Source organism: Salvelinus fontinalis, chromosome 33 (assembly GCF_029448725.1).
Source record: "Salvelinus fontinalis isolate EN_2023a chromosome 33, ASM2944872v1, whole genome shotgun sequence".
Lineage (NCBI taxonomy): Eukaryota > Metazoa > Chordata > Actinopteri > Salmoniformes > Salmonidae > Salvelinus > Salvelinus fontinalis.
In genome coordinates this window covers 43,062,062-43,075,149 of record NC_074697.1, presented here as the reverse complement: position 1 = coordinate 43,075,149, position 13,088 = coordinate 43,062,062, and the positions used below count along the sequence as shown (strand labels likewise).

Here is a 13,088-nt window from a genome sequence, read left to right as displayed (position 1 = left end):
CGCTCCTTTATGACCTTCTATTTCTTCCTCCTGAGAGTTGCGGTATACACTCTCTTTTCTTCAGACAGTCTCCACCCACGGCAAGGACATTAGGAGATTTAGACCTTTGCTTCTAACCTCATTCTGCAAAGAGGGATATCTCCATGGCAACCATAAACGCTAAGTGTCATTGTTGTGAGTGTGCAATCACAGGAGACTGTGTGCACGGGGCCCAATGTTGTCCAATCACAGGAGACTGTGTGCACGGGGCCCAATGTTGTCCAATCACAGGAGACTGTGTGCACGGGGCCCAATGTTGTCCAATCACAGGAGACTGTGTGCACGGGGCCCAATGTTGTCCAATCACAGGAGACTGTGTGCACGGGGCCCAATGTTGTCCAATCACAGGAGACTGTGTGCACGGGGCCCAATGTTGTCCAATCACAGGAGACTGTGTGCACGGGGCCCAATGTTGTCCAATCACAGGAGACTGTGTGCACGGGGCCCAATGTTGTCCAATCACAGGAGACTGTGTGCACGGGGCCCAATGTTGTCCAATCACAGGAGACTGTGTGCACGGGGCCCAATGTTGTCCAATCACAGGAGACTGTGTGCACGGGGCCCAATGTTGTCCAATCACAGGAGACTGTGTGCACGGGGCCCAATGTTGTCCAATCACAGGAGACTGTGTGCACGGGGCCCAATGTTGTCCAATCACAGGAGACTGTGTGCACGGGGCCCAATGTTGTCCAATCACAGGAGACTGTGTGCACGGGGCCCAATGTTGTCCAATCACAGGAGACTGTGTGCACGGGGCCCAATGTTGTCCAATCCAAAAAGGCATCTAAACAATACAGTTCTGTTCTCAAGGAAGTAGTTGAATAAAAGGTGTTGTGTTTTTACTTTCCATCCACAGAAACGACTGCAGCGCTGTTCGCTACCCATTGGTTCCCTGAATCTGTGCGCCCTCGATGTGAGTCGAACAACGGAGAGCTGCAGATGAGCTGCGCAGCCGCAGTCCCACTTCACTCTCCTCTCCTCCAGCAGAGACACAAGGCCAGAAGTGACGGACATCTTCCTTTTCCTGCTACACCTGCTGGGGTGGGGAGGGAAGAGGAGGGGGAGGAGGGAGAGGGGGAGGGGAGAGGGCTCTGTTGCTTGGGGAGCTGTCACTTTCATTCCGATCACCAAGGCAACCGGGTGTGCAGCGCAGTCCCACAAAACCCGCTTTGTTTTTGGGAGTTGGGGTGGAGTACGAGGGGCGTGTTGTCTCCTGCTTTGTACACCGTACACACGTATACACACCCAAGCATGCATGCGCACCAGTGGAGGCTGCTGAGGGGAGGACGGCTCATAATAATGGTTGGAACGGAGCATATGGAATGGCATCAAACACATGAAACCATGTGTTTGATGTATTTGATACCATTCCACTAATTCCACACCAGCCATTACCACGAGCCTGTCCTCCCAAATGAAGGCACCACCAACCTCCTGTGATCGAACACATTCAGTCGCTCTCTGTCTCCCTCTCTCTCAGCTCTCTAATATATCACAATTCTTCCAATATCATCCCATCCGCTCAATTCAGATCACAAAGCAAGTCAATTGTGGTGGGGATTCAGACGTCTCCGTGGGTGGGGCTTTGTGACAACATGTTTCAGGAGAGAACATGTCAAGTCCTCTCTCCTCTCCCTAACTTGACTCAGTTGTTGAAACCAGAATGTGTGTTGTCTCCTACACTGTCACTCATGGCGTGTTCCACAGTAACATTTTTCCCCCCCTCTTTTTGTCTGAAGAGGCAAGCCTTGTTGCTTAGCCAAGCAAACCTAAATAAAGACCAATGTCTTTTCTGATAAGCTCACAGAAAAGATGCAGCTGATGACAAGATGAGAAGAGATAGGCAGGCTGTTGTCTGGTATCCATCAACTTTATTCTGCTGACTTTAGCAGGGTGGTACACAACAACAACAACATATATTGTGATTATATCAAATCATACTCATGGCATTGACAAGACATGGAGAGGGAGTTGCATTATTTCATGAACTGCTAGGATAGTACAATGAGTTAGAAAGCCTGGATTTGTATCTCCTTAGATAATAGATTTCAGTGGAGGCTGGTGGGAGGAGCAATAGCAGGCCAGGCTCATTGTAATGACTGGAATGGAATCAGTGGAACAGAGTCAAACATGTGGTTTCCATATGTTTGATCTGTTTGATACGGTTCCATGTATTCCATTCCAGCCGTTACAATGAGCCTGTCCTCCTATAGCTCCTCCCACCAGCCTCCACTGGTAGAATTACTGTAGCTATCAAATTTATACTACACAACCAAACATGAGCTCAAGCTAGCAACCAAACAAATGCATTAAATCCAAAAACTGATACAACTGTAGTCCAGTTCTAAAGGCCTGCCTGCACACACACTACACCACACCACACACCACACCACACACCACACCACACACCACACACAGTGTGATATGACCCACTTGAGGCAGATGGGAGACCAACTCGCTCCCCCCTTCCCCCACCCTTGAGGGGCTGAGCGGTCACAATGTCAAAGACTCTATTGTCATTAATAGTGGCCCACCACTCTCTATTGTCTCTGACAGTTTGGGGCCCATCATTGACCATTCAAACCACTGGATATGCAGTCCACTGGATATTCAAACCACTGCATATTCAATCTACTGGATATTGCTTTCCTTCATCCCTCTCTCATTCCCTTTCTCCCTCCCATTCTCTCTGTTCCCCCAATCTGTCACATACACATTCCCACCTCTAATTAACGCACACCTCTCTCCTTCCACTTTCACTTCATCCATTCATACAGCTTCTCTCTCAGAAACCTCATCCATTCATACAGCTTCTCACTCAGAAACCTCATCCATTCACACAGCTTCTCACTCAGAAACCTCATCCACTCACACAGCTTCTCACTCAGAAACCTCATCCATTCATACAGCTTCTCTCTCAGAAACATCCACCCATACAGCTTCTCACTCAGAAACCTCATCCATTCATACAGCTTCTCTCTCAGAAACCTCATCCATTCATACAGCTTCTCTCTCAGAAACCTCATCCATTCATACAGCTTCTCTCTCAGAAACCTCATCCATTCATACAGCTTCTCTCTCAGAAACCTCATCCATTCATACAGCTTCTCTCTCAGAAACCTCATCCATTCATACAGCGTCTCTCTCAGAAACCTCATCCATTCATACAGCGTCTCTCTCAGAAACCTCATCCGTTCATACAGCGTCTCTCTCAGAAACCTCATCCGTTCACACAGCTTCTCTCTCAGAAACCTCATCCGTTCATACAGCTACTCACTCAGAAACCTCATCCGTTCATACAGCTTCTCTCTCAGAAACCTCATCCGTTCATACAGCTACTCACTCAAAAACAAAAAACCCAGAGCCATATCTTTACTTGTGCCTTCAACCATAGATATTAATATACCTACATCAACACCCTCCAACAAACAGGCTCTAGTGCAGATTAGTCATATGTAGGTCTGGGCCTCTTTAGGCCAGGCAGTAGCAGTTGTTGCATAGTCCCAGAGAGGAGACAGCACAGCTGGGGCAGAGCTTTGTCATGCCAGCACAAAGGAATGATTGAGGCGGGCTATTTTTGACTCCCCTCGTACATAATCGGCCTGTAACAAAAGCCCTCGTCCCTCTCTGCTAGCCAGCCCGGCTACAGCCAATCCCAGGACAGCTCTGGTCTGTCTGCAGTGCCGGCAACCACCGAGGGGTATTCTGATTGGTTGCCAGGTCTGATGGTGTTGTGATTGGCAGGTGCCTTGTGGAGTGCGATTCACAGGGTCAGATATCCCCCATTTATACACAGAAAATGATCCTATTCAAAGATTCTTAAAATAAATTAGATAATGACTGGATTCACTGTCCCCTGCATTCTTGTCCCGGAGAGAATATTTAAAAAATTAGCTTTAAACAAGTCTTGTTGCATGACTTAAATAATAATACCTTGTTTCATGACATAAAATTTCAGCTGGAATGATGTCCCCGTTTGGTTTTTATTCAAGCACTTTCATGAAAACATTGCTATTTTTTTAACTCTAACTTAGGTGTGAGTTATCAGACTGACTGGCAGTGGTGGCGCAGGGGGAGTCTGGGGGGATATGAGTAACCGTGTGATAAAACTCACCGGGTGGAAAAAGATGACTGCCTCTCTTCCCTTAGCCTTTCTCTGCACACATAGTCACAGTTCTCATTTCCAGAAGTAAACACAGGCCTGTTAGATCAACGGAGGTTCTGCAGTGATTGGGTTGTCGGGGGGTGTTTGATAATCAGAGTGTAGGGGGTTGATGACAATCATATTTCACCATGCAGGAAGCAGGCGGGCATGGTGTAATACACTGCAGACCCTGCTCCCACTCCCGGAACAATTGATCTGTGGGATATATTGATGGAAGTATATTTATGGCCGATCCCAGTTTGCTCTTTTTATATATATATATCTGATTAAAAAGCTGGAGCACATGGAGCCGGCAAAGCTCCAGCACCCTAGAGACCGAAGAGATCAGGGAGAGAGAGAACAAAGGATACAAGATGAATGAGAGATCAAAACAGTGAGGAGACTTGGAAGACGAAAGAGATAGAGGTAGCTAATGAGAGAGAGAGCGAGAGAGAAAGCAAGAGAGAGAGCGAGGGCGAGAGAGAGCTGCAAAGGGTAGGAGGGAAGAAGAGAGATTGGGGTGAATGCATGTGGGTATACATGTCTGCAGGTAGCTACAATGTCCTGCACTCCACTCTGGATGTGGCTATTAGATTGATTAGCCATGCCTTTCTTGGCTGGGCGGGGTGATTGATGTGGCCAGATGCAGGCTGTAGCAGAGGTGAGTGAAGCCTCTGGGTTAGTTACACAAGTCAGCTGGGTGATGGAGTGGACCAGGAAGCATACAGAATGTCCAGCAAAGTGAACACATCACAGAAATATCTGTCGTACAGTCAATAAAGGCCATCTTGAAAATCCCAGAAAATCAACACAATAACCTGGTGAAGATAATGTGGATGATGAGGCTGATAAGTAGTAGTTTAATCATCATCATTCTAATCCTCCCCGTGCTCCTGTGTGTGCTGCCTGCCTGTGACGTGACAGCCCCATGGTGGCATGGTAGACTGCGCAGTGATCGCTCAGGCACTGACTGGCACCGAGGAATTATTCAGCCAGTCGGCCATTCGTTGGCTTGACGGTGACGTCACGCATCAAGGGGACCTTCTCTGTCCCCACGGTGACGCGGGACACCCTGTCACCAGCCTGTGATCCGCTACTGCTGGCAACACTGTCACTACTGCTGCTCAACAAAGATCCTCTACATACTAGGCTGACATGCACACAGGCACTGAGTATAGCTAGATAGCATTGCCCTAGCATCAGCCATGTGCTGTGGATTTTATGATGTTGTTTTAAAATGGAGATGGAGTGTATTAAAATGAGAATTGCTGCTTTTGTGGAGGCTGCTGAGGGGGAGAACGGCTCGTAATAATGGCTGGAATGGAGCAAATGGAATGGCATCAAACCGAGTGTTTGATGTATTAGATACCATTCCACCATTCCGCTCCAGCCTTTACCACAAGCCCGTCCTCCCCGATTAAAGTGCCACCAACCTCCTGTGAGCTGTACATGTATGCCAGTGGCATAATGTTGGGAATGGTGGATATGGGAACATTTTCAATGTTTTCTAAAGGTAATCAATGACAGAAATGATTAACAGTTCATGGCACCGCTATCTCAACCCAATCAAACCGGCCTGTCTCTAGGTGTGAGTTCACAGAGAGGAACTTCAAAACACAGTCAAAATAGTGGTATCCTTCTACCATTAGCCTTAAAATGCCCCATCCCATATCTAACTACTCCCCTGAACAGCATCACTTCCTGGAATAAAACTACTTCCTGGAACATGGCTGACCAGAAATGAAAAGGTAGAGGGCAGTCTAGATAATGACAATCTAACTTCATATTAATAGTGAAGGTCTTGGTTAGGCAGCACAGCACATCAAACTATACATTCATCACACTATTTCTGAAATTCAGTCAGAATCAACATCAATAATTGTATTTAGATTATATACTGAATTAAACTCAATAACTGAATTAAACCACAGACGGCAATAATGATTCATCGAGAAAATAGACCGTAAATGAAAACAAACAGGAAACTAATTTCAGCCAGACGAGTTGGATATGTAATATTGCGGCTTTTCATCTTTCAGTCAAAAAGCTTAGAGCCTAAGCGGCTTGGAAGGGAGAAATCAGTGATGTTGATAATGCTTTGATGGGGGGGGGGGGGGGGGGGGGGGGGCTGGAGGGTTTGGCTAGGTATTAAATCCTGAAAACTGCAATCGTGGCAGAGGATTAAGACAAAGCTTCAATATGGTACCACGCTCCAGCGATATGGAGGGCCAGGGGAAGATCAGTGAGCGGTTGGTCGGGACAAACTAAACGTGGAGGGAGTCCACGTTTAGGAACAAACGACAAGACGGGGGGGGACTGTCTCTCACTTAAAAGGAGAGTTCTTTATTCTTCCACCATCACCTTTGAACCCCATTAAACTGTCCCTGTGGTGATGTCATACTGGGAGGGCATCCTAAGGGATGGGGTGTCACAGGGGCAAACAATTTGTAGGTGGTAACCTGTAGGTGGGTTCATGGGTCAAAGACATGTTAAGGCTGTGGTCTTTATGAACCATGTGTTAATAAGCATTTGTATCTCCCAAATTTGAAGCAAAATTGTCCTCATATTAAAGGGGGGAAGAGACGCCACCACCGTTCTCTTGACCTACTTACAGTCTCTGGAGACAGTAGACAGCTTCCAAAAACTGGAGAGGTGACCCAGAACAAGTAAGCTCATCACCTGGATGATAATTGGACTGGAAAACACCTAGCTATCTTCTTGTATTCCTTAGCCGGTAGCTAACATATGAAAGTGAACGAGCATATAGCACCTTGAGGCTAATTGCCATCTGAGGGCATGAAATTAGAAATGTTAACTTTGACTTTCTTAATCAGTTTCTAGCATTTCTCAAACTTCAATATCGCATACAGCATGAGAAAGAAAAGCCTGATCATTTCCAATTGCACTCTGGGTGCGATAGCTAATGTCTTAATATCTTTGTTCCACTTGTGATCCCCAAAGAAAGAGTAATGGATGACATGAGTGGCTGCAGCATCCTTAACCTTCTCTCCCTATAGGCCCAGACACCTGCAGGTATGAGCAATGATGCTGTCATACGGAGATATTTTTTTCAAAATCTACATTTTTTTCAGCCCTTGTAAAATAGAGCAGCGGGCCTCCACTCTGCCGACGCAAGGTCGCAGTAAAATATGGTCGCTACTTTCCAGTAAATGTCGCAGGGGCCTATATTTGCAAGGGGCTGTATCTAATAAATCTTGGCTCCTATAATAATGAATGGTTGCCTGTCTCGGCCCAATACTGCTGTGGCCAACTAATTGGTGGGCAATGAAATGCTGGTGAGGCACTATCCCAGGATGAATTGAAGGAGCACGTCTTGTGCTGTGGGACAGAGTCTCAAGCACTACACAGCCATTCCTTTTGGCTTGACTCTACTTTTTCCCCCATCATTCCCCACGGCACCCACCTTGCCCAGCGCCTACCTCCGTGCCCCCCTGGTGGAACCCCAGACGGGACATCGCAGCAGGTGGACCTTTTGATTTGTCAGCCAGGAAGAGCAGCGCCGGTGCTCATTTGCATACAGATGCCTCCTTCAGTGCAGAGGAAGGACACCCCCCTCCCCCTACACAGTTCCTCTATACCCCCCCACCTCCATAACCCCCCCCCCCTCCGCACTCCCCCAAGACAACAGAAAAGGGCCTTTACAGCCATCTCTTTCATTTTCTTTCTTTTCTTTCCCTTTCACTCTTTTCCTCCCTCTTTCTGTGGTCCTTTTCACTCTCTATCTCAACAAGGCCGTTCTCAACATCAGATCACTAGTTACTGCCAATTCCAATAAGGGAGGAGGGTTTGGGAGGGTCGAGGGGGATGGGGCTCTCGCACCTTGCATCTGCTCTAGCTGGCTGGAGTATGGGGTCTTCAGTCCCAGGGAGAGGAGATACAACAGAGATGGCCTGTTCTGTTGACAGGGCTAGCATTAGAAGGATATACAGGGAATTACAATGCTCTTCTAACAAGGAGCCCAACATCTGAAACTGATTGCACCTTCTCCCATTTCACATGTGCAGACAATAATCCCATTGAGTGCAATAGAGATATAACATGTACAGTGATTGTTTCGTCTCATAATTTCAATGTATCCCTTCCTGCCTGTGTTGTTCAGAGCAAATTCTCATCGAGCACACAAGCTACTGACAGGCTGGGCACACAGCTGAGGTGCATCTCATGTGTCTAGCTGTGCAAAAACGTCATGTCATGAGGGAATTAAGAGTTTAGGCAAATACAATTTCACCTTTAACTAACCCTTTAATCCTGTATCTGTCGTGAACTTGACTCTGTGTTCACTCGCATGTCCCTATGTGATCCACGGCTGCATGAGCCCTGACAGAGGCCATGTCTGTTACCCAGTGGAATCAGGTTCCAGATACAACACGTCTGGGAAAGGGGAAGCCTCTTTGAGGGGCAGAGGTGAATAAATAAATACATATAGGAGACTCCTGAAATAAGCTCATTTATATTGAAAGATCTCTAAAATACAGCGTCTTTGATTGAAATACGGCAGTGGTCAACGAGCACTCACCAGGGTAGAAGTCTTTGGATTTGGACAGTTTGATGGTGGCGCCGGTCTCTTTCTGCAGCTGGACGATGGTCTGTCCTCCCTTACCGATGATGGAGCCGGCCGCATAGCTGGGGATCAGCACCTTCAGGAAGTACTCACCTTCCTCTGCAGGCAGGAAACGGAAAAAGAAAGTCAGAATGTAATACACTCAGGTGATCAATCTACCTGTACTAAAATCGCACGGCCACTATCATCCATCTCTGTTTTGCACAGTCCCCCCCCCTCTTTCTCCCCCTCAACCTATCCATTCATCTTTCAGGCATCCTTAAACTCTACAGAAAATCATCTTAGTGCACGATTAGATTATGACGACAATCCACAACAACTATCCTCGTTCTATGCATTTACAGCTGTAAATCATTTCACAAATGGATTTAATCTCATTTTAGCGTTTCACAGAAGTATCTGCTCTTTGTCATCATCTTGGCAGACCGTTATTAATAAAGGGCTATGGGATTTGTTAAATCTAATCAAATAGATGTAATGCTTTTGGAAACACAGTCACACATTGCATAACCATACGCCCATATTTACACCATCTACCACTACAGTCTGGTTTCCATAAATGTCCCTTACACTTTGGCCAGTTTCAAAACTAGTGTATACATAACAGAGAAAACTTGTACACTGCTCTCAGCTCCTGTTCTTCCGCCCACCCTCCTTGGATATAGGACAAAACAAGAAGACACACAGGCTACTGTAGTAGGAACACAACTGAAACATCAAAAGCTTGAAGACACGAAGGCGTTGCTTCAAAGTGGGCAAATGGGGGGTTTAGCAGCAGAGAGAAAACGAAGCTACCCACCCACTTTCGGAACAAAAGTGCCTTTGTTCTGTATGGCGATGGCTACCTGCCTGCTGAGGCTTCCACATGCTTCCTATCCAAAACAGTTCAGTGATTGGTCAACAGTAGGGATTCTTCAATTAAGTGTTTGTTGCCATTCAACGATAGACGACTCATTTTCATGAAAAAAATTTCACTTGAGAAATACTGCACCAAAGATCCTAGTTAGATGTTAAATTGCGCGACTAAGATCTCCTTCGCAAAAACCTCAAAATGAATGACTAGTTTGAGGAAGTGGCTATGGCATCTCAAGATGGAGAAACAGTTCTATTGTCGCTTTTTTCTAGTTTTTCAAGCAGTCGAGCACACTCACATACCTAGGCGCCAGCCGAACCAAAACATACCAGCAGCATACCACCCTGCATACCACTGATGGCTTGCTTCTGAAACTAAGCAGGGTTGGTCCTGGTCAGTCCCTGGATGGGACACCAGATGCTGCTGGAAGTGGTGTTGGAGGGCCAGTAGGAGGCACTCTTTCCTCTGGTGTAAAAAAACATCCCAAATCCCCAGGGCAGTGATTGGGGACACTGCCCTGTGTAGGGTGCTGTCTTTCGGATGGGACGTTAAACGGGTGTCCTGACTCTCTGAGGTCGGGATTAAAGATCCCATGGAACTGTAAGGCATTGTAAGAGTAGGGGTGTTAACCCTGGTGTCCTGGCTAAATTACCAATCTGGTCCTCATACCATCATGGTCACCTAATAATCCCAGTTTACAATTGTCTCATTCATCCCCCTCCTCTCCTCTGTAACTATTCCCCAGGTTGTTGCTGTAAATGAGAATGTGTTCTCAGTCAACTTACCTGGTAAAATAATGGAGAAATAAAAAATAAATAAAAATGTGGAAGCTTTAATCCAGCAACTGGCCTTAGCCTCATGCCTGAATGTGACTTTAAGGTCTATAGCCTCTTCCCTGACTGTAACTTTAAAGTCTATAGCCTCTTGCCTGACTGTGACTTTAAGGTCTATAGCCTCTTCCCTGACTGTGACTTTAACCCTCAAACTACCGACTTGGGTCATTTTGACCTCATAGGCATACTTTTGACCATATCCCAAATGTGGTTTATTCTATTCTTAATTTGATTTTTAATTTTATGAAATTGTCAATCAACTTTTTCTTAATAAATCTAAATAATTGTTTAATATGGACTTTAAAAAAATTCAAGTCCTTTGGGATCATTTTGACCCCAGCCAAAAACAAATTTTTCCGCCTGTAGAAATGGAATAGATAGGACCTTTATTTTAATTTAGGTTTCTCTGGGGACATAATTACAAGTTATCCATGCCACCAGAGGGTGGAGGGGGACCAGTATCAGTGATTTTGACCAGATAGACAGATCATCTGAACAGCTCCCCATGTACTCACCTAAATTTGTCATTTTTCATACCACGTATCGTATGACACTGTACAAAACCAAAATTACCTGTTCCTAGAGAGTTACCGTCCTGTACGTTTTAGCGTCAATCCAAATCTAGCACACCTGATTCTAATAACGAGCTAGTTGATAAACTGAAGCAGGTTAGTTACAACAGGGATTGAAAGGAAAACCGACAGAAGGGTAGCTCTCCAGGAACTGGGTTGGAGATCCCTGTTCTAGGGCAAATCTAAAAAAACGATTTCTTTGGTTTCTCCAGAGACATAATATTAAGCTAGACAAGTCCTCAGAAGGTGGAGGGGGACCTGTTGGAGTGATCTTAACCTGACAGACAGATCACCTGCAAAAATGGAGCACCTTATGTACTTGCTTATGGTTATAACATGTAACTAGGTAGGACCGTGTACAAAATCTAAATTACCTTAGACATATGCTTAGTTGCAGTCAAAACAGCTCATAAAAGTATGTCAGTGGTATGAATGCTTGGTAGAATTATAATACAGAAACCAGCTAGCTCCCCTCTGAAAGTACACATAGTGCTGTATTGATATGTATTCTCTGAAAAATAGTTATTCTCCGTAAAATGTTATATACATACCAGAATTCCTTTAATACCCTCCAGTATTCTATATTTGTGCAACTTGTTATGGTGTTTTGGTTGCTCTAACATTTATTTTGAAGTGACTTTGAGGATTTGGGTATGCTTTTTGAAGCATCCTGCCAGAGGCCTTATCACTCCCATTGTTTCACTAGCAGTAATGCTAATGCTGGCTGTGGGGTATGTAAATGAAGAAAACTAAGCCATATGTCTCTCGGGATCAATGGGTGAATTCCATTTTGTCCCCAAAATGTAGCATATTTCAAATGCTGGTGAACTGACAGACATTTTTACCACAAATATGACACAATTAATATTTACTTAACTGAATGATACTACAATCAAATTATGGTAAATCTGCTTTTTAGTGTTCATGTGGATGTGTATAACTGCCATTTTTCATTTCAGTTTTACAGATGCTAATGAACTGTACATTTTCTAAAATAACAGTCTGTTTTTTTTTTATCTGAAAATAATTAAGTTGTTATTTTTCTATGATTGTTGCTTTTTCCAATAGTTTCTTCTTGTGGTCAAAATGACCCAAGTTGGTAATACGCGTATGTAAAATATGTTGGTAGTTTGAAGGGTTAAGGTGACATTGTATCCCAGTATCTCAACCAGTCCTCTCCTCCTCTCTCAATATTCCACCACAATTAATCCAGGTTGCCTCCCCCAAGGCGGCAGATATAAATAGGAGTATTATTACGAGGGCATGGTTTTGTGTCACTTCACGACACATGCACATGCACTGTTGATGTGCAAGCTACGCTACGGATGGTACATGCCATAATACCTGTTCCGTACTAACGCAACAGAAATCAATCCACTGTGCAGGGTGTGGAGAAGGTGGTGGGGTGTCATGAGTTGTGACATAATTGCCTTTTGAGTGTTTGCTTATAATGACGGCTACACTCACACTTTGACTTGAGTCACAATAAAATAGCGGCATCCCTTGCATGGATATTGATGACTTCCTAGCATGTGTTCAGGAGTGTCATGCAATTTCTAACGAAGAACACGGAGTACCTTATAGAGTGTTGGTTGAGGGAGATGCTGAGAGGGGTGCAGGCAGGCAGACGTAAGATGTTTTGGCCTAGCTGGGGGAATCAGCAGCTAATTAAGAGAGTTCATTATCTTTCATCAAAACACTCACTGGTCCTACTATAATCTCATTAATCGATGCACCCCCATTTGTTGTGTTTTCTGTGACTGTTTGTTTGTGGGTGGATGGCTGTGTGTGTGTGTGTGTGTGTGTGTGTGTGTGTGTGTGTGTGTGTGTGTGTGTGTGTGTGTGTGTGTGTGTGTGTGTGTGTGTGTGTGTGTGTGTGTGTGTGTGTGTGTGTGTGTGTGTGTGTGTGTGTGTGTGTGTGTGTGTGTGTGTGTGTGTGTGTGTGTGCAAAGAGTCCGTTTGTTAGAAATATCGTTTTCTAAGCACTGCTGTTCTCCTCAGCATTCTCCAAATCATAAAATTGCACCATTGGCACCATCTGGGTCCTGGTTGAACCCACCCAAGG

General features: G+C 45.3%; 1 protein-coding gene across 3 annotated transcripts in view; it reads right to left on the bottom strand.

Moving 5' to 3' along the window:
* The window catches only part of LOC129832334 (RNA-binding protein Nova-1-like), a 55,468-nt gene that overhangs the window by 34,081 nt on the left and 8,299 nt on the right, over window positions 1-13,088 (bottom strand). For all 3 annotated transcript variants that reach the window (XM_055896331.1, XM_055896329.1, XM_055896330.1), the window contains one exon: window positions 8,721-8,864. In XM_055896331.1, the coding sequence (XP_055752306.1) occupies window positions 8,721-8,864 (144 nt within the window). The remainder of the gene's footprint in view (window positions 1-8,720; window positions 8,865-13,088) is intronic.